Here is an 18,568-nt window from a genome sequence, read left to right as displayed (position 1 = left end):
GGTTGTAAGGACAGCCAAATAAAGCTAAGCAACTTCATGTAGTGCTAGCCTAGTGATGGCCATGCACATACCAGAAATCTTATTCATTGTAATAACTGTCTAGAATTGTAACTTTCAGAAACCAATTTCCATGACAAGAGTGGTTTAATCAATATACAATAGTTTCATATAATTATTTCAATAATATTAGTAGTGCTGGTTGTAACTTTAAAAATGCTTTAGTAAGCATTCAACAAGTCTTGCTCCCATTGTACTTCTGTCCGGCTCAAATGTCAGTGCTGCAAATCTTGTAGACCACAGTGCTATGGTTGAGTCTTAGCCTACCTCTCCTCCTGGCCATTCATAAAATGAAGCCTGGGACATGTGTTTTATAAATAGCTTGGAGGAGGAAACATTGCCATAGTGCTGGGGTCTTTGAGACCTTTAACAATAACATTTGATCGGCCTTGAAGTATAGTACTGCCCCTGCACATAAACAGGAAGATTTGCTGAGTCTGCATGTGATGGTGGCTTTTTAGGGAACAGGATGCAGAAAGCCAGCCATGCATGTGTGGAATTTCAAACTACTTATGCTGAATCTGCTGATCAAATATCATAAATAAAGTGTTCTTTAGAAATAAATAGTCCATGCAGTGTTCTAATAAATATAACTCTCTTTTGTTGTGTGACCAAACACCAGTGAAGATATACAGCAAACCAAAGATCATCCACCACATGTAGTAAGGTAGTCAACTTACCAGATGCCCACCATTGTGATCATAATATATACCGTATTCTCAAGGTGATTTCATCAAATGGGAAAGCGATCAGATGTCAACACAGCCTCTCTCTACCTCACTATTCTGTTGCCAGAGCTATCCCAGATCACATGACTGGCTCTCTCACAGTTCCTCCTCTCGATCTACTGTTGTGCGCGGTGACGCCACGCCAGTGCTGCGCTCCCGTTCAGTGATGGGGGCAACAACGACATTGTAGCCCTCATCACTGAACGTGAGCACAGCAACAGTATCCCCCAGGAACAATATATCTACCACTGCAACAGTAGGCCCCCCCCGAGAAAAAATCCCCCAAAAACAGATTCCCCACAAGTAACAATAGAGTGCCCAGCATCACTAAACCCCCCAGGCAATAGCAGATCCCCCCATAAATGATAGATTCCCCCCCATTAACAACAGATCCTTCCCCAGCAACAATAGACCCCCCCAACATCACTACATCCCCAGCATTAATAGATCCCCCAGTATCCCCAACCACTCCTTGCCAATACATACAATACATTCAGTGCTGGAGGTGCCAGAACTGTTTACCACTGCATTCTCACAGGAAAAGTTTGGTATTATTTAACATTTTTCTAGCTGCTGCTTTTATAGCACTGATTCTGATAATATTTCATACTTGAGGGTTAGGAAGTACACCTTTTCACCTTTCATGTGAACTTGAGCTGACACATGGACATTAAAGTAATACTAAAGGTTTTTTTTTTTCCTAAAAATAACAAACGTCCTATTAACCTGCTCTGTGCAGTGGTTTTACACATAGCAACCCGAATCCTCTGCTCGGGTCCCCCTCTAGCACTCCTGGCCCCTCCTTCCTGTAGGGTGCCCCCATAGCAAACAACTTGTTAGTGGGACAACTGAGCAGGCCCACTCCCCAGCCATGACTCTGTGTGTCCATTCACAAACAGAGCCGCGACTCAACCCTGCCCCCTCCCTCTCATGTTTGCCTCACTGGCTTTGATTGAGAGCAGAGGAAGCCAATGCTTCCCACTGTTGCCTCAACCAATCAGGAGTGGGAGTCCCCAGAGAGCTGAGGCTGTTGTGGACATTGCTGGATCAAGAGGGGGCTCAGGTATGTGCTAGTGGGGTCTGGAGGGATTGCTACACACAAAAGGGTTTTTACCTGCGTGCATAGAATGTATGAAGATAAAATACCTTGAGACTTTAAAGCCACTTTATTATACCTGTCAGCCATCAGATTTGAATGGGTATACTGAGGAAAATAACCCAGTATACACCTTCACATTGAATGCTCATTTCATGGACAAAGCACTACATTGCACCAGCCCAACCATTACACATCTAGCTAAGCCATTCATGTGAACCCCTCCGTGCAGGAAGAAACTGCAGACAAAGATTAGAAATCACAGGAACTGATTACTTTCCTGCAGCCTAACAGATATGCCGTATGTTAACGCATGCTACATTATAAAATGTAGAGTACATTGTCTCCCACAATTATCATCTGATGTGAAAACATGAATATTACCATCTGAAATGCTATAGATATAGTATCATCCAGTGGATGTTATTAGACTGGGCAGCCAGATGACTACACTTTATAAAAACACTGTTGTTCTTGTAGACGTTAGCATTCCTCTGCTGCTAATGTATATGCTGTAAACCACCCTGTCTTTTCAACTATGATTAGCCCCTACTAAGTACTGTATGTAACAGCATGTAGAAAAGTGATATAAACATTGAATAAACTGGTATGGGAAGCCTTAAAGCAGGGGTGCTCAACCTGTGGCTCACGGGCCACATGTGGCCCTTGGAGTCCTCTTATGTGGCCCTCCACCTCAAACCAGGGAAGCACATACTGGGGGCTGGCAACCCGTTGATCGCGATCTGTGCTTGCCGACCCGCCATCGCAGAGCATCAAAGTGCTTTGAGCCTGTACTGGTAGAAGAGGAAGCTTATGGCTAAGGAGAGAGCAGAAGCTGCAGAAGTGGATGCGTCCTCTGTAGCTCCGGCTCCTGTCCCAGGCAGAGTGATACCAAGTGCACTTCACCTGGGACCTTTCTACCAGACTGGAGAAAGATGCCTGTAGAAGCTGGAAGAGGAAAAATAAAAAGGTAAGCATAGTTAACAACACATACACTGCCCTTTTGCATTGGGCATATTAGCACTTATAAAGGGGTTATCAACTATGAGGCTGCTTTCACAATGATCCTCCGGTGCAGCACAGTGCACCTGCGGCTTTCCTGTGGGTTAACTGCACTGAGCAATAGACTTCCATTATATCCTGCGGGTTTGGAGCGCTTTCTGAAAGCACACCAAAACAAAACTCCTGAAGGAGCCCCCCACACACTAAGGTGAGGGGCTCTTGATTGACTAGAAGCATGGCAGCTCTAGTTGGGGGGGTTTTCCCCCTTAAGGTCTTAGGTGGGTGGGCTAAGTGTGGAGGGTATATTAGCATCTGTGGGTGGGAGCACGTCCTCTTTGGACTTCGGCTCCCACATGAGAAGCTTCTATCCTCCCTCCCAGTTACATTGTTGATAGAAAAAAAAATGATTAACCTCTCTTGTATTCTCTGTCACGGCTCTATCAACTCTACTTGTCGGAGTGCCACCTTGCCAGCTACAAATCTGGCTAATAACTTCAGTGGTTGGTGTGAAGACAGTGCCTGTCCTGAGCTGATGGTTAGGACAGGCGTCTAGGCCATGTTACAGTATTTGGTGCTCACAGGTTCGCTGTGACTGGCATGTTGATTTGCTGGAACCTTATGTTAATGTTGGAGTTATTATTGATAAATAAAGCTGTGGCCTTGCCCTTCCAATTCAACATCAGTTTCCATGTTTTATTTGTTATGAAGGTGCAAGGTCATTGGTTAAGCGATAGTGTCTTTATGCCTAGGCTTCTTAACAGTCATGAATGTGCAAGTTTTGGTGTGCTTTTCGAAAGTGCACCACACCCGCAAGATATAATAGAAGTCTATGGCAAAGCACAGGTAACCCACAAAGCCGCACGTGCACCTCAGTGTAAAAGTAGCCTTATAGGTGGCTCAGGACATAATGGTAAAATCCCATAGTTCAGATGTGTTTTTACCAACTTCCCCAACCACTGGTGTAGCATCAGGGGTCGCAATGGTGACCCACCCCCATGCTCCAGGGGGCTCTATGGCCTCCCTGTCACATTCTGTCTTACACTTGGACAAGACGGATGGTGGGGGCTACAAATACAAGAACCGATGCTCTCCATTTTCCTCCTGCAAACATTGAAATCTGGCTTCTCCTCCCCTACCTCCTGCCATCATTCAGCAGCTGCAGGAGGGAAACTTTCATTATACTACTCAAAATAAAAAAAATACAAAATTTGAAACAATTTAATTTCATTGTGGCTCGCGACCAGTTACCAAATCACTTAAGTGGTCCTCCCTCTTCAAAGGGTTGAGCACCCCTACCTGATGTAAATGTATATGTAAACCCAACATTTCATATACCTACTGTACCATATACTTTATGAAAATGTATGCTGTTCTCTTTGTATTGCTTTCTTTGTGTGAAATCCCTGGTGTTCCTGCCAGCCACCCTGCTTTCCTATAAAAAACGACTGCACTAGACCTGAGAACACAGCGTGGTCAGTTTTCTAGCTGTGCTGGGAGCTCAGTCTGATCTCCTCCAATATTCAAACTTGTGCTGACACAACCCCCCTGCACAGTCATTTACGGGGAAGAACAGTGTGCTGCTATTTTTCCACCCTCACCTCTCTATGCTACATACTGTATCATAGAAAATTCCTCCTACACATTAGTGTCATAGCCAGGTATAGGTAGTGGAGATGAGTACATGTTGCAGGAATAAACCTTCAAGCTTTGCTGCCCTTTAGGACTGGGGTGTGTCCTGAAGCCACTAAGGTCTCATACACACTTGAGCCCCTAAACAACTGTTTTACAGGTGTTTGACAGTTTTCTGTTCTGCCCCTAAACGTCCCTCTATGTTAGGCTATGTGTCTATGTCCATGCACACAGAGGTGTTTAGAGGAGATTAGAAGCAGGGGAATTCAGGGGCAGAAATCTGAATGCACCAACATCGCGTTCAGGAGAGGAATGTTTTGGCAGAAAAAACGCTTGATTTATGTAAACGCATGTAAACTTGTCTAAGCGCATTCTAATGCTAGGCATATTTAGCACTTGAGCATTTATTCAGTGGCCAAAATAAAATATTATTTTGAAAATGAATTCACACCCAAGCGCTTGACGCATCTAAACGTGCTCCGGCATTTACAAGTGTCAAAAGCATTTTCTGCTTCTAGGAGAAAGGTGTCTAGCTGAGTTGGCCAAATCATCCAATGTGCATGAGGCCTTTAAGTAATTCTTATAATGTTTGCTACAGCCCATATTTAACATGGTTTGAATGCAAATTATAACCCCTCCATTGTTGGTACAGAAATGAATCATCCCAACTCTGATATTTGCAGAGCTCAAACGCTAATAGATAGGATTAGTTGGGTTCGTTCATCCCTAAGCAGAATTTTTCCTGAGTGCGCCATTTATTTATTCCGCTATATGTATTGGACTGACCCTTTTCTAAATATAACACATGGGATGAAGACTGTTACCATGGGGACAGCTCAGACCCAGGATGTCACATCCTGGGTGTTCCAGCACTGCAGCATCATGGAGTCTCAGCAGTTTCATCCTAATTAGTGAGCAGGACACTTGGCAAAGCTATACTGCAGAGTCGGCTGGAAATACAGGAAAATCATTATATTTAACAAAGCCTGCTGCATCTGGAACTGCAACCTCTCAAATATTTTCTTTTACATATTCATACTTTTGCTTAATGAGAGTGACTTTCTTTACCATTTACTAGATATGGATTCTAAATGCCAAGATGTGTAAAGCTGTGCAACTGCCACTAGGGAGTAAGACAGTTGTTTATAGCCTATTGTGCAACTTTCACTAATAGCCCGCTCTTATGACAGATGATCTTATAATGACTTCTGCATCGAATAAACATGACTTTCATTGACCATTCCCAAGTGATTACACTGGCCATATATAATTCTTCGATCTGGTGAAGGCTGTTGGTGGTGATGGTGAGGTTACGTTCACCAATGCCCTCTGTGCTGCTGTTGAAAAGTTAAAATGGACTTTAGTGATGAACATGCATAACCAAAACAGCATTCTGTGATATTTGTGTCAGTGACCAATATAAACAGGATTTCTTTTTTTTTAGTAAAGTTTAAAATACTGCATGGGGATAAACTTGGTAAGCCATAATTGTTGCGATTTCTTTTCTATAATCCAAAATCACCCCACAAACATACTTACTTCTATCACATGTCCACTGATCACTCAGTTCTCCGTCTTCTGCCAGTCACCTCTCTTTGCTCTGCCCCTCCAGCGCTCATTGGAGCACTGGGCTGACAAGGAGGGCGGGCACAGCTGGTTCATCTCTAAATATGATTGAGATCCTTTTAGAGCCTGGAGCAGATCTGTGATGTCAGGTGATGGTGGGCAATAGCCTGCTATAGGCTGACTCTGGGTCACAGGAGTGCAAAAGTAAGTGCACTTCTGTGACCCACAAGAGAAGTATGGCCAAAACTTTGACCACACTTCTCTTTTAAACACAGATCAACCACACTGCTTTAATTCACTACTCAGGTTTGACTGATCTCACAATATAAAGTATGCAGACTCTTACTGCCAATGTCTGAAAGCAGCAGAATTGATTTCCGCATCCCTTGCAGCCAATGCAGTTTAACTTTACCATAGTGCCTCTCTAGACCTATATGAAGAGGATAACACTTGGACTCGGGTTTATTAGTATTCCATTGGTGCCTTTCCCATGTTACTAATGCAGCAGCCCCGCACCCCCTGATCCCTCCACTGTGACAGCGGATAGGGGATCATCTCCCCACACCTGCTGTCGCAATTTAAAAATAGAGCCTACACAACTATGTCTACAAACTACAAGTCCCATCTCCCGCCCCTAGACAGCTTGTAGTTCTCAATGAACTGCAAGGGTGCTGGAGAGCGCCTCTGCAATTCATTGACTCTTCTTGCTTTTCAGTAACTGTCTGCCCATATGGGAGGTATGGGCAGACAGCAGTACTGAGCATGTGCAGGAGCCTGACATTGCATCCTGGAAACTACAGAAAACTATAGGCAAGCTTCTTTTGCCTTGAATGGATGGTAATGTGCAGATAAGGGACACACAGGGAAATTTTTTTAAAAGTGCTTTAACATACTTTGCAGAACCCAAGCCCTGAAATATTCAACCCTTTGCTAGAACAGACAGTGTTCAATCTTGTTTACAACTGATGAACTGGTGAAATCTGTCAGTACAGTACAGACGGTGTTAATTACAATATATAAATTACTTCCCACAGACCCATCCTCAAAATTATATAGAAGGGCTAACTAGGAATTTTTCAGCAAGAAAAAAGCAATTAAAAAGTAAGCAGCAATTTATTTTTTTTTAACCACTTGTCCTCCAGAAGATTTACCCACCTTCTTGACCAGGCCTTTTTTGCGATACAGCACTACATTGCTTTAACTGACAATTGTCATGCAATGCTGTACATAAATGTAATTTATGTCATTTTTTTCCCACAAACAGAGCTTTCTTTCGGTGGTATTTCATCACCTCTGCGTTTTTAATTTTTTTCGCTATAAACAAATCAATACTGACAATTTTGAAAGAAAAAACAATATTTTTTGACTTTTTACTATAAAACATATCTAATCTAATAAAAAAATTTAAAGAATAAAATTTCGTCATAAATTTAGGCCAAAATGTATTCTGCTATGTCTGCTAGAAAAAAAATCCCAATAAGTGTATATTAATTGGTTTACGTGAAAGTTATATCGTCTACAAATGGCGGTATACATACTGGAATTTTTATTTATTTATTTTTTATACTAGTTATGGCGGTGATCAGCGACTTATCTGCTGTGCAGAGAAACAGAAAGCACAGTGATAGAAAGCAGCATGTCCATGCTGACCGGAGAGAGATCTGTGTTTTTTACAAGCTCAGCTTCGCCAACAATCACTGAGTCCCAGATAGCCAGGACCCAGTGATTGACATCCTCGGGAGCCAATAGCAGCGCATGTATGGTGGCGCACGTGCATAAAATGCAAAATCACATATATTTGTGTGATTTTGCCCAGTGAAGCCGCTCTGTAGCAGTACATCTGCTATGGGGCGGCGGACAAGTGGTTGTTTTGTTATCTGATAGGGAACATGTAACAAACATGAAGTATGTGTAAAGGCGGGCATCTACCACTTTGAAATATCCTTTTAGTTTATACTGTTTTAATGTACTGTATTTATTTTGACCTGTACACTGTACTGATGCTGTGAGCTGGAACTGGAGTATGGTCAGTTAGGGGGTTAAGTGTTTTGCCAGCTTTCTCCCTGGGTTGCACATAAATACAAGGGGAGTCGTGACTTGTGGTCCTTGTCTTTTGGGTCATTCCCTCTCTCTCCCTGTCAATCATTGGTGGAGGAGTTGTGTCAGGATGTTATCATACTCTGACTTCTGTAGCCCCTTCCTGGGAACCCAATCAGGGTTCCAGGAGCTTGACACTTGCTGTTTTGTTGGACTTTTGTTAACCAGGCATGGACCGGACTATAGGGCAGGGTCAGGGGCGGACTGACAACTCATGGGGCCCCCGGGCAATAGGGGATCATGGGGCCCCTGTGTCCTTGCCCAAACTCAAGCCTATGAAAAAGGTACCAGGGGCATGTCATGGGGCCCCCTACTGACCCTGGGCCCTCGGGCAGTGCCCGAGTTTCCAAATGGTCAGTCCGCCCCTGGGCAGGGTACCAGGGACACCAATGTACTGTATGTAATCATGGAGATATGTTTGTTCTATTCTGTCGAGAACATTTCCAATAAAATAATTCTGAGAAAGCGAGCCTTTGCCTGTACTGAACTTATTTAGGGTCACACGCGTGACCATTTGAGGAGAGATGACATTAACCCTTTGTGTTAGGGAAGGAGAACCCTACACATAAGGTGTGGCTAAGTTAACCCTTGCGGGTGGTGTTGTGGCTGAAGATGTCTAGGGATAACAGTAAAGAGAAGATAGCAGCCAACTTGAAGGGAAGTGGGTGACTTGGCAGGGGTGAAGAAAGGGACTAGTGTACTTCAGGCGTCGGGTTCCTAGACCCAGGTAGTTTGTGCTTCAACTTTAGGCTTATTTAAATCCCTGCATTTGGCTTCTAAGGTTGGTTTCCCATTTTTGACTTTGAAAGCGTCCCAAACATTCTTAGAAGTCACACCCAAGTAAGAAATTTGAAAGTTGATGGGATTGATAGAGTCTGATTTAATCACTTGAGCTTCGAAAGGTTTCACCACCTTCATGACCAGGCCATTTTTTACTATTGGGCACTGTGCTACTTTAACTGGTAATTGAGCGGTCATGCAACTGTACCCAGATAAAGTTTACATAATTTTTTCACACAGATACACCTTTCTTTTGGTGGTACTTGATCACCACTGGGTTTTTATTATATAAGAAAAAAAGACCGAAAATTTTGAAAAAAATTATATTTTCTTCTGTTATAAAACACATTCAATAAAAAAATTTAAAAAATAAAAAAATTTTCATGTAGCAAAATGTATTTTGCTACATGTCTTTGGTGAATAAAAATCCCAATGGGTGTATATTAATTGGTTTGTGTAAAAGTTATAACGTCTACAAATTGTGGTATATATAGTTGAAAATTGATCAATCCTGATATACTGACATATGATATGAGTAAATAGAAAGGTGCTGTGATCAAACACTTAGTGAAGGTGCCTATTATAAACCAAAAACAAAACCACAAAAATATATAAGAAACCAAAAAACATATACGTACATCAGCCAACAAATCAAAAACAATAAGCACATATGTGGTGTTTCCCAAAATAAAGTCTCTAATGATGTGAACATGTGATACACATAGTGAACAATACAGATAACAGTCTCCTGATGACGCCCCCTGGCAAAACGTACGTCGAAGTGTGATTCCGTCACTTCCTGGTTCTGGTGACATCACGTTCGTCTGAGCGAGAGTGAGGCTTGGAACGCACGTCACCCATCTTTTTGGATCTCAGAGCTATACATGCTGGTGCTGGCTAACATAGCACCTTCACATGTGAGTGTACATCTTGTATGTTTTTATGAAAATAATATCAATAAATGCTACGCTTAAAATGGCTTAATCTCTGGTTTATTTGAGTGGCTAACATTCCACCAAGGGTATGGAGAGCCAATCTTGAAGCGTTTGCACACTAGTTGGCTGAAACTACCATTACCATCCCTCCTGATGTTATAACCTGTGGTCTGTTGATGAGTAGGAGAAAACCATAGGACAACCAGAGGCTGATTCTTCATTATACCTGTCCAAAAAGCACTTTTTGACCATCATAACTGGGGTCAAATAGGTCTGGTGAGTGAGCAATTCACTTATATCCTATGGGCATGTGGTGAAGATATAAGAATTCATGGTTTTGGCACCATATGAAAATGAGACTGTTATCTGTGTTGGTCACTATGTGTATCACATGTTCACATCATTAGAGACTTTATTTGGGAAACACGACATATGTGCTTATTATTTTTGATTTGTTGGCTAATGAACACATGTTTTTTGGTTTCTTATATATTTTTGTGGTTTTGTTTTTGGTTTATAATGGAAACCTTCACTAAATATTTGATCACAGCACCTTTCTATTTACTCATATCATGCATATAAGTGTTGGTCCACTTTATAGGGGCAGCTGTAATTAATATTCTTGTTTGGAGTTTCCCCAATACCAATGTTAATAATTTATGGATTACATTGGCGCCATAATAATTTCATACATTTGATATACTGATGCCAGGATACGTTTTTGGAAAATGAACAAATTAGATTTTTTTTTTTTTACATACTATCATCTGCGCTGTACAGTGTCATCATATGATTGGTGTGGTGGTGATCAGGGATACTGACCGTATGGTAAAATAAATAAATACATACATTTAAAAAAAATTTATTATGTTTTTAAAACGTTTTTTAATTTTTAAACTTTTTTTTTGTTTTTTTGACCCTGTCATCAGAGTAGCTCAGTGCCACCACAGTAATACTGTACTACTCTAGGGGGGTGATCAGGGATTTTTTTTGAACATCACTGTATAGGCAATAGCTTTAGCTGTCATGATTGGGTTAACCCGTTCCATGCGATTGCTGTGGGCCAATTACAGTTCACAACAGTAAGCAACCTCTTCATGAATGGAAAGCCGTTCATGAAGGATTATTTACATTGTTATCATGTGATCGTAATGACCAATCATAGCGATCACATGATACCCGGTTATAAATAACAGTGATCTGCTGTGTCTAGTGGGCACAGCAGTCACAGGAAGGGCATGCTGCTCACCCCAGCAGGTGCACTGCGAGTTTCTAAACAGGTACAGGCTCAGTCATGTATATATACGAGACTGACCTTTCACGTGCCGCTCCACCACAGTAACTCTACCATGCGGAAGTGGCAAGTGGCTAAACAGGGTTAAGCTGGCCATACATGGTTCAGTTTTTTTAATTTAGCCGAGCTGATTCCCCCATCCACAAATTCAATGTGGAATGCAGCAATCCTCCCCGCTGTGTTATTGTATTCTGACCTGAGACTCCCCTTCCATCAGAATACACTGATCAGCACTTCAGCCACCTGGCTGCATGAGCCGATCGAGCAAAAATTTACCAACAAGCCAGGTTCATAAGAAGTTGATGGATAGATTGACTTCTCATGATTGGGAATGGCCATACATGGATCGAAATGTGGCCTATTTTTGTTGAACCAGCTGAATTTCAATCAATGTATGACCAACTTAAGCCCAAAATGGATTAATTTTAAATACAGTGTTGTCTAAGCAGATTTTATGATTAGGGCTGAATGGTCCAACATGCCTTTTGTAGAGTAGTGGTCAAGAATGTAGTATTATTATCCAGTAAGAGATCTTTCCTGGAGAGAATCATTTGGCACCTAGAAAAAGGAGAGTATTGTCTCTATTCAGGATGTTATGGCCTCCAAATATCCCTAAGACCTAGTTGTATGTGCTATTGGAGGGTTTGGAACCTATTGAACAGTGTATGTAAGGTAAAGGGTTTCGTATGTTATTAAAGTCTCCCTATACAATAAAAAGATTACACATGTCTGCCAGAAATAGAGCAAAACATTTTAGGACCTCAGGACTATATGGGGGGAATGTAAATGTTGGCCAAAATACAAGTAATGAGAGTAAATAATGCAAACCATAAACATATATCTACCTTGTGGTAGATCAGGGTCTGCTGCAGGAAAAAGGATGCTTACTCCATGCAAGTAATTGGTATTATAATAATGGAAAAAATGCTGGAAGTGCACTTTTTTTTAAGGAAGTATGCACAATCTTTAGTAATATATGCCTCCTGAAGACAGACCGCTGACAAATTATAACAAGTCTTTTAATTCGGTCATGGACACATTCAAGGAGAAAAAGTTAGTATTTGGTATACTCCACATGGTAATAATCAGGAAATATCATTATGGGAAGGAAACAGTAGTTTGCATTTGTAATTTCTAAGACAATTAAGAGTGTAATGGAGTAAGCAGGTTGAGTCTTATTTGCAGCTCGTCAGTCACCAGAAGAAGGTATATAGTAAGAAAAACAGCAAACAGTCTCCCCAAAATAGCTGAGAGATACATAGGTAAGTGAAAAATCATCCACAAAGGGTAACATGGGGGAGCAGCAAAAGTAGCTTGACAGCCAATGTAGTCAACCTCTGGAGTGGCATTGTGAAAAGATAACAGCCTTTTAAATAATAGGAAAATAATGAAGTTTAAGTCCATAATTGAAATTTTGTTACAGTTGAGATAGGATGCAGCAGACCATCAGCCACTATTTATTTATTTCAGGTACTTCTATAGCACTGTAAATTTATGCAGCGCTTTACATATATTGTACATTCACATCAGTCCCTAACCCTCAAGGAGTGTACAATCTAAGGTCCCCCACTCACATTCATACATAAGGCCAATTTAGATAGGAGCCAGCTAACCTACCAGCATGTCTTTGAAGTGTGGGAAGAAACTGGAATACCCAGAGGAACCCCACGCAGGCACAGGGAGAACATACAAACTCCAAGCAGGTAGTGCCATGGCTGGGATTCGAACTGATGACCCTAGACCTGCTAGGTGGAAGTGCTAACCACTTAGCCACTGTGCTGCTAATTGTATTGCTAATACTGTACATTGTCACTGTACTAATGACACTGGATGGAAAGGGATTAACACCAAGGGGCAATCAAAGGGTTAACTGTGTGTCTAACAAAATGTAATGTGCATGATATGTGCAGTTTTTACTAAGAGACGTGGCTGTTTTTTCTCCCTGCTTTGCAGATCACTATGTACAGTGTTGTTGCTCTGTATGCTTTGTGCTGTTTGTAGACAAAATACTCTGGGCTGTTATAGGACACAGCCGATCCATAAGTCTCAGCCATAAATCACTGGCCGGGACATGCTGACAAAATCCCGCTGTGTCCAACTGCAGCTCGGGTCAGCGGGGGGGGCCTGTGCCCCAAATCCGGAAGCAGGCTCACAATGTTTATTTACATTGCTAAGCCTGCAGCTGCCACCAGGTCACAAATCTACTGTAAAAAAGGAGGACGTGAAAAGAGATTCACAGAAAGTGGTTACATTATGGACAGAATGCGATACTCAAAGTAATTCCAAAAATTATGCTTTATTACAAAGTACAAATGTGGACAAATGAGGTAAATGCCTCAGTTCACCATCACCTCAGTATGAGATAATACAGAGACAGACCTTAAAACCATATAAAATTGTACATCAAGACCAGTCTTAAGTAGTAAAGTGCTGCAGACATAGTGACAATTGTCTACTATATTTGCAGCATCGACACAAAGGTTACACCACCAAGCAGGAGGTATATCAAAAAATTGTACCAATATAGGTATAGCATGTAGTGCAGTAATGGCTAGTAACAAGTACCAAGTAATGGATATGATTGCCCATGGACCTGAATAGGTAATGTGGGCTAAACATACATAGAGATATATGGAGCCGGATGTGGTAGCCTCAATGGTGACCAGATTAGACAATAATGACAATAAATAATGTCAAATGTTGGTGGTGAAGTATCAAGCAGCAATATAAATGTCCATAATATTGTATAAAATGAACTGAATAGACGTTATACAGGTCACCATATGGCTTCCTCAATGTAGTAGATCTGGCAGGGCCCTGCCTTAACTCCATTTTAGTTGGAGTAGACGTTGAATCACTATATACGTCTATTTCACATGAATGTGGGCTACGATCAGCTCGTCAGTTTCTTGATAAGTCATATCCTGAAATGGGAGGGCAAAATGAATTTATAAGTGAGCTATTAGATTTTGCTTTACATCACAACTTTTTTCAATTTAATAACATCTTTTATCAGCATATTAGAGGCACCAGTATGGGAGCACTGTGGGCCCCAGCCTATGCATGTTTACACCTGGGTTTTTGGGAGGAACAGTTTGTCTACAGGTCATCAATGTTTCTCACACATGTTCAAATTTGGTTGAGATACATAGATGACGTGTTCCTCGTCTGGAGAGAGTCATTGGAAGAATTAAAACTCTTCCTGGAGGAACTGATTCATAACCCCCTGAATATTAGTCTTACATATTATTTTGATAAATGGTGTATTTCCTTCCTTGACCTTGATCTTAGACTTCAGGAAGACAGACTGGTCACCAAAACGTTTAGAAAACCAACAGCAGCCAATACTTTTCTTGAAGCTAAAAGCTATCACCCAAGTTCACTGTTTACTCGGATTCCAGTTGGACAGTTTCTAAGGTGTCAAAGAAACTGTTCCAATATTGATGATTTCAAACTAGAGGCCCAAGACCTTTATAAAAGATTTAGGGAACGAGGATACTCCAATTACCAGGTAGGAGGTCAAGAAAACAAGCATATCAAACAGATCGGAAAGTGTTACTATCTTTAAAAAAGGAAGAAGGCCAAGAGAAACAATATTTACAACCAGTCAGGATGATAACCCAGTTTGGAGCACAGTGGGGGGAAGTAAAACAAGTATTGGAAAAACATTGGAGGATTCTTACACAATGCCCCAACTTAAGTAAAATTGTAGGCGACCGTCCATTAATGGTGGCAAGGAGAGTACCAAATCCCTCTCCATATATCTCTATGTATTTTTAGCCCACATTACCTATTCAGGTCCATGGGCAATCATATCCATTACTTGTTACTAGCCATTACTGCACTACATGCTATACCTATATTGCTACAATTTTTTTTATATACCTCCTGCTTGGCGGTGTAACCTTTGTGTCGGTGCTGCAAAATATAGTAGACAATTGTCACTATGTCTGCAGCACTTTACTACTTAAGACCGGTCTTGATGTACAATTTCATATGTTTTTAAAGTCTGTCTCTGTATTATCTCATACTGAGGTGATGATGAACTGAGGTATTTACCTCATTTGTATTGTGTAATAAAGCATAATTTTTGGAATTACTTTGAGTATCGCATTCTGTCCATAATGTAACCACTTTCTGTGAATCTCTTTTCACGTCCTCCTTTTTTGCTGCATGTTTTTTGGTTACTGGGCAGATAATTTACATTTAGCGATGCACAATATTTAAAAGCCTCTAATTTTTCTCTATCTTATTAGCACAAATCTATTGTGACTGGGCAGCAAGTGGTTAGGTGCCTGTAAAAGATAAATAAATAAATCCATCCAAGGCCGCTTTGTAGGTACCTAGCCTTTGACCCCCTATTTACTAACTCTTAATGTTTGTGTGAATAAAAGAAACTGTAATTCATTTTACATTTGCATGCTTACAAAGAAATAATGTTCACTTAGTAAGAAAATAAGAAATGATTTGCCACACTCTTGAAGATTTGCTGTTTAAGAATTGTTCACACCATAATGTTGTGATGAGGAGCATTACATTAAAAAACATTAACAAAACAACCCCCTTATAGTCACTTGAAATGCTTGATTACAAGCAGTTTCACAAGAAATGTCGTACTAAATGCCTGTAAAAAAACCTTTCCAATCTCAGTGAAGCACTTTCGAAATGTTTGGTAGCATTTGCTAACACGCATATATTCACATATGCTATGGAAAGGCCTTTTCAAGAATTGCTGGTTTTAGCAAATGCCGACTATAAATATCATAGCATGGCCAGCTGTAATCTACTCATTGTAGACATTGTAAGTGTTATTCATTTTTCTCTCCCTTGATCACACATTTTCCTCTGTCTTATTAAATATATATATATATATATATATATATTTTTTTTTTTTTGTAACACACAAGTCCTCATTATTTGTATATTGCAGCTACTTTTTTTATCATATCACATGATCCAACACAATAATCACCCATGATACTGCTAAGTCTGCTCTACACACCGGTATAGTGTGACTCACTGCAGGTTCACACATCATAATCAGAGATCTTGCTCCATTTTCCTCAATCTCTGTTGCCCCCACCACTAGATATCTCCATAGCACATCTATTTTCGCCACACACGTCAACATATACGTCTGTACTCCCCCTCCCAATAACACACATCACACACTTACTATGCTGGACAGACTTCTCTAATATTACCACTCTTTCTACTTCATTATTCTTCCTTGTAATTTTTGCAGATGCTACATATTTTGGACTGCTCAGTATAGAATCCTCTCTGCATACCTTATTTACAAATATAACCTTCATTATCTCATTGATGCTACAGCGTACCATTCACTCCACTAAAGAATGCAAAATTGTACTCAGAATTGTATGACCATACATTTTTACAGAAGCCTTCCCAAAAATTGCCAAGAGCATGAAAATTCACAAGTGCCAAGAAAAATGGAAATTTGAAATAAAACTGTAGTAAAAAATTATTTTCAAATAGCATTTTACAGTCCCAGTGCATGTCTTAGGAAAGAGATATTCATAAGTCATAAACGTAATTCACACTCAAAGAGAACTGTTACAGAGCTGACAAGAATTCTACGAATTGTATATACAGTACAACAGCATTAAAATGGAAACCAAGGTAGGTTACATCAATACTAATTTACTGCTAGCTAACTAGCACTGCAATCAGTGTAAGCAACTGGTGATATTCTTTAAAGACATTGCACAAATGGTGTGATTGGAGCCATCTGTCTACACATGAATCGAAGACAGTGTGACATCTATTGTGTCAAAAAGGCAGCCTGGGAGAATTATGCTACACATACAATATACAAAGGAAGCATGGTATTGTGGCATTTCATATGTACAGAAAGGCAGATGGACAGATAGAGATGACAGCTAGCCTGATAGATGGATAGAAAGATAAATAGTATTGATAGATTGATAGATATAAAGATGAACGATAGATAGATAGATAGATAGATAGATAGATAGATAGATAGATAGATAGATAAAGGATTTAATAATAAGAAGCGAGTCCTTTTAGCTTGATTCAAATAGAACTGCATTGAGACATGAATGTTCTGCTTTTCAAGAATTGTGTATTCTAATGTCCTTTTGTGAACTGAAGGTTGTATGGCTATAAATGCAATGGGTTCATTACTGCATGGGTATAAATGTACAGTTGAAGCACATAGATCCTATGTTTGCTGTTTATATGTCCTTACCTTTTGCCTTAGGATCAAATCCATCCTTCTGCAGAGCAGATTTCTCTGCAGGTTGCGGATCCCTCATTTTTCCCAACTGAAGACCGTGCTGAAATCACTTGATGCTCAGTGTTTGACTGCAAAACTGCACAGGCAGCAGCTAAACCAACACAGGTGGGGAGAGGGGGAGAGCAGGAGGAGAGCTGCGGCAGTACAGTCAGTCCTCTAGAGTGTAATAATGCAGCTGCTACCCATAGCTCTTCTTGGATATATCAGCCCCTCTGATCATGTGTTTTACATTTTAATGACACCTTAGTACTGAACTAGAAGGAACTGATAGTAATCAGATACCATTCATACAGCGGTCTGATAAAAGCAAATTATGCATTGCTTGCAAAAAAGGTGTAAAGGTGCATTCATAATGCTTCCAATTATTGATAGGAATAGGCATTGCAAAGAGAGATGTTGTGACCTTTTTATATAAAAAAAAATAATCCTTCAAAGCATATCATCTGTTTTAGTGGACAAAAGCAAGTAAAGATGTTCCATGTTTGTGGCTTGTGACGGACCGCCTGGCGCCCCGACTGGGTGCCTCTGCCAAACAGTGTCTCCTGCCCACCAAATCCTTCCAGCAGACTGATAGCTAATACCAGCCCTTTACCCCAAGCATCATACACAGACAAGATGTTGAGGTAAATCCACAGAAATAACTGTTTATTAAAACCCAGACACATACTTTATACCCCTGGGAGGACATTCCCCTCTAGGGGATATTAGCATGGATAGGATAAGACGTACAGCCAGCAAAAACATAACAATGCAACCTTTAAACATTAACCTAATCAACAGCTAGGCACCTAGACAAGTCTTATCAGTATGTAGACAACTACTAGTAGTCACAGGAATTCCTCACCCTCCCTCCTTTGTCTATGTGCTGTAAAACATATCCACAATAAGTCTTTATTAATCAGGGAGTACCCACCAGGATGCCCAGAAACTGTTCCACAGCCCCAGATACATAAAGTACATTACACCACTCCAGGGGCGGACTGACAACTCATGGGGCCCCCGGGCAATAGGGGATCATGGAGCCCCTGTGTCCTTGCCCAAACTCAAAAAAGCCTATGAAAAAGGTACCAGGGGCATCTCATGGGGCCCCCTAGAGACCCTGGG

General features: G+C 40.8%; 1 protein-coding gene across 1 annotated transcript in view; it reads right to left on the bottom strand.

Moving 5' to 3' along the window:
- MREG (melanoregulin) overlaps positions 1–17,631 on the bottom strand; it is a 75,400-nt gene extending 57,769 nt beyond the window's left edge. Inside the window, exon 1 of the mRNA XM_089672352.1 lies at positions 17,417–17,631. Coding sequence (XP_089528478.1) covers positions 17,417–17,483 — 67 coding nt within the window. The 5' untranslated portion in view covers positions 17,484–17,631. The remainder of the gene's footprint in view (positions 1–17,416) is intronic.
- Between the last annotated feature and the right edge of the window lie 937 nt (positions 17,632–18,568).

Source organism: Staurois parvus, unplaced genomic scaffold (assembly GCF_062004578.1).
Source record: "Staurois parvus isolate SC_StPar_1 unplaced genomic scaffold, SC_StPar_1.0 ptg000011l, whole genome shotgun sequence".
In the NCBI taxonomy this organism is placed as follows: domain Eukaryota; kingdom Metazoa; phylum Chordata; class Amphibia; order Anura; family Ranidae; genus Staurois; species Staurois parvus.
This window is presented reverse-complemented; position numbering and strand designations above follow the sequence as displayed.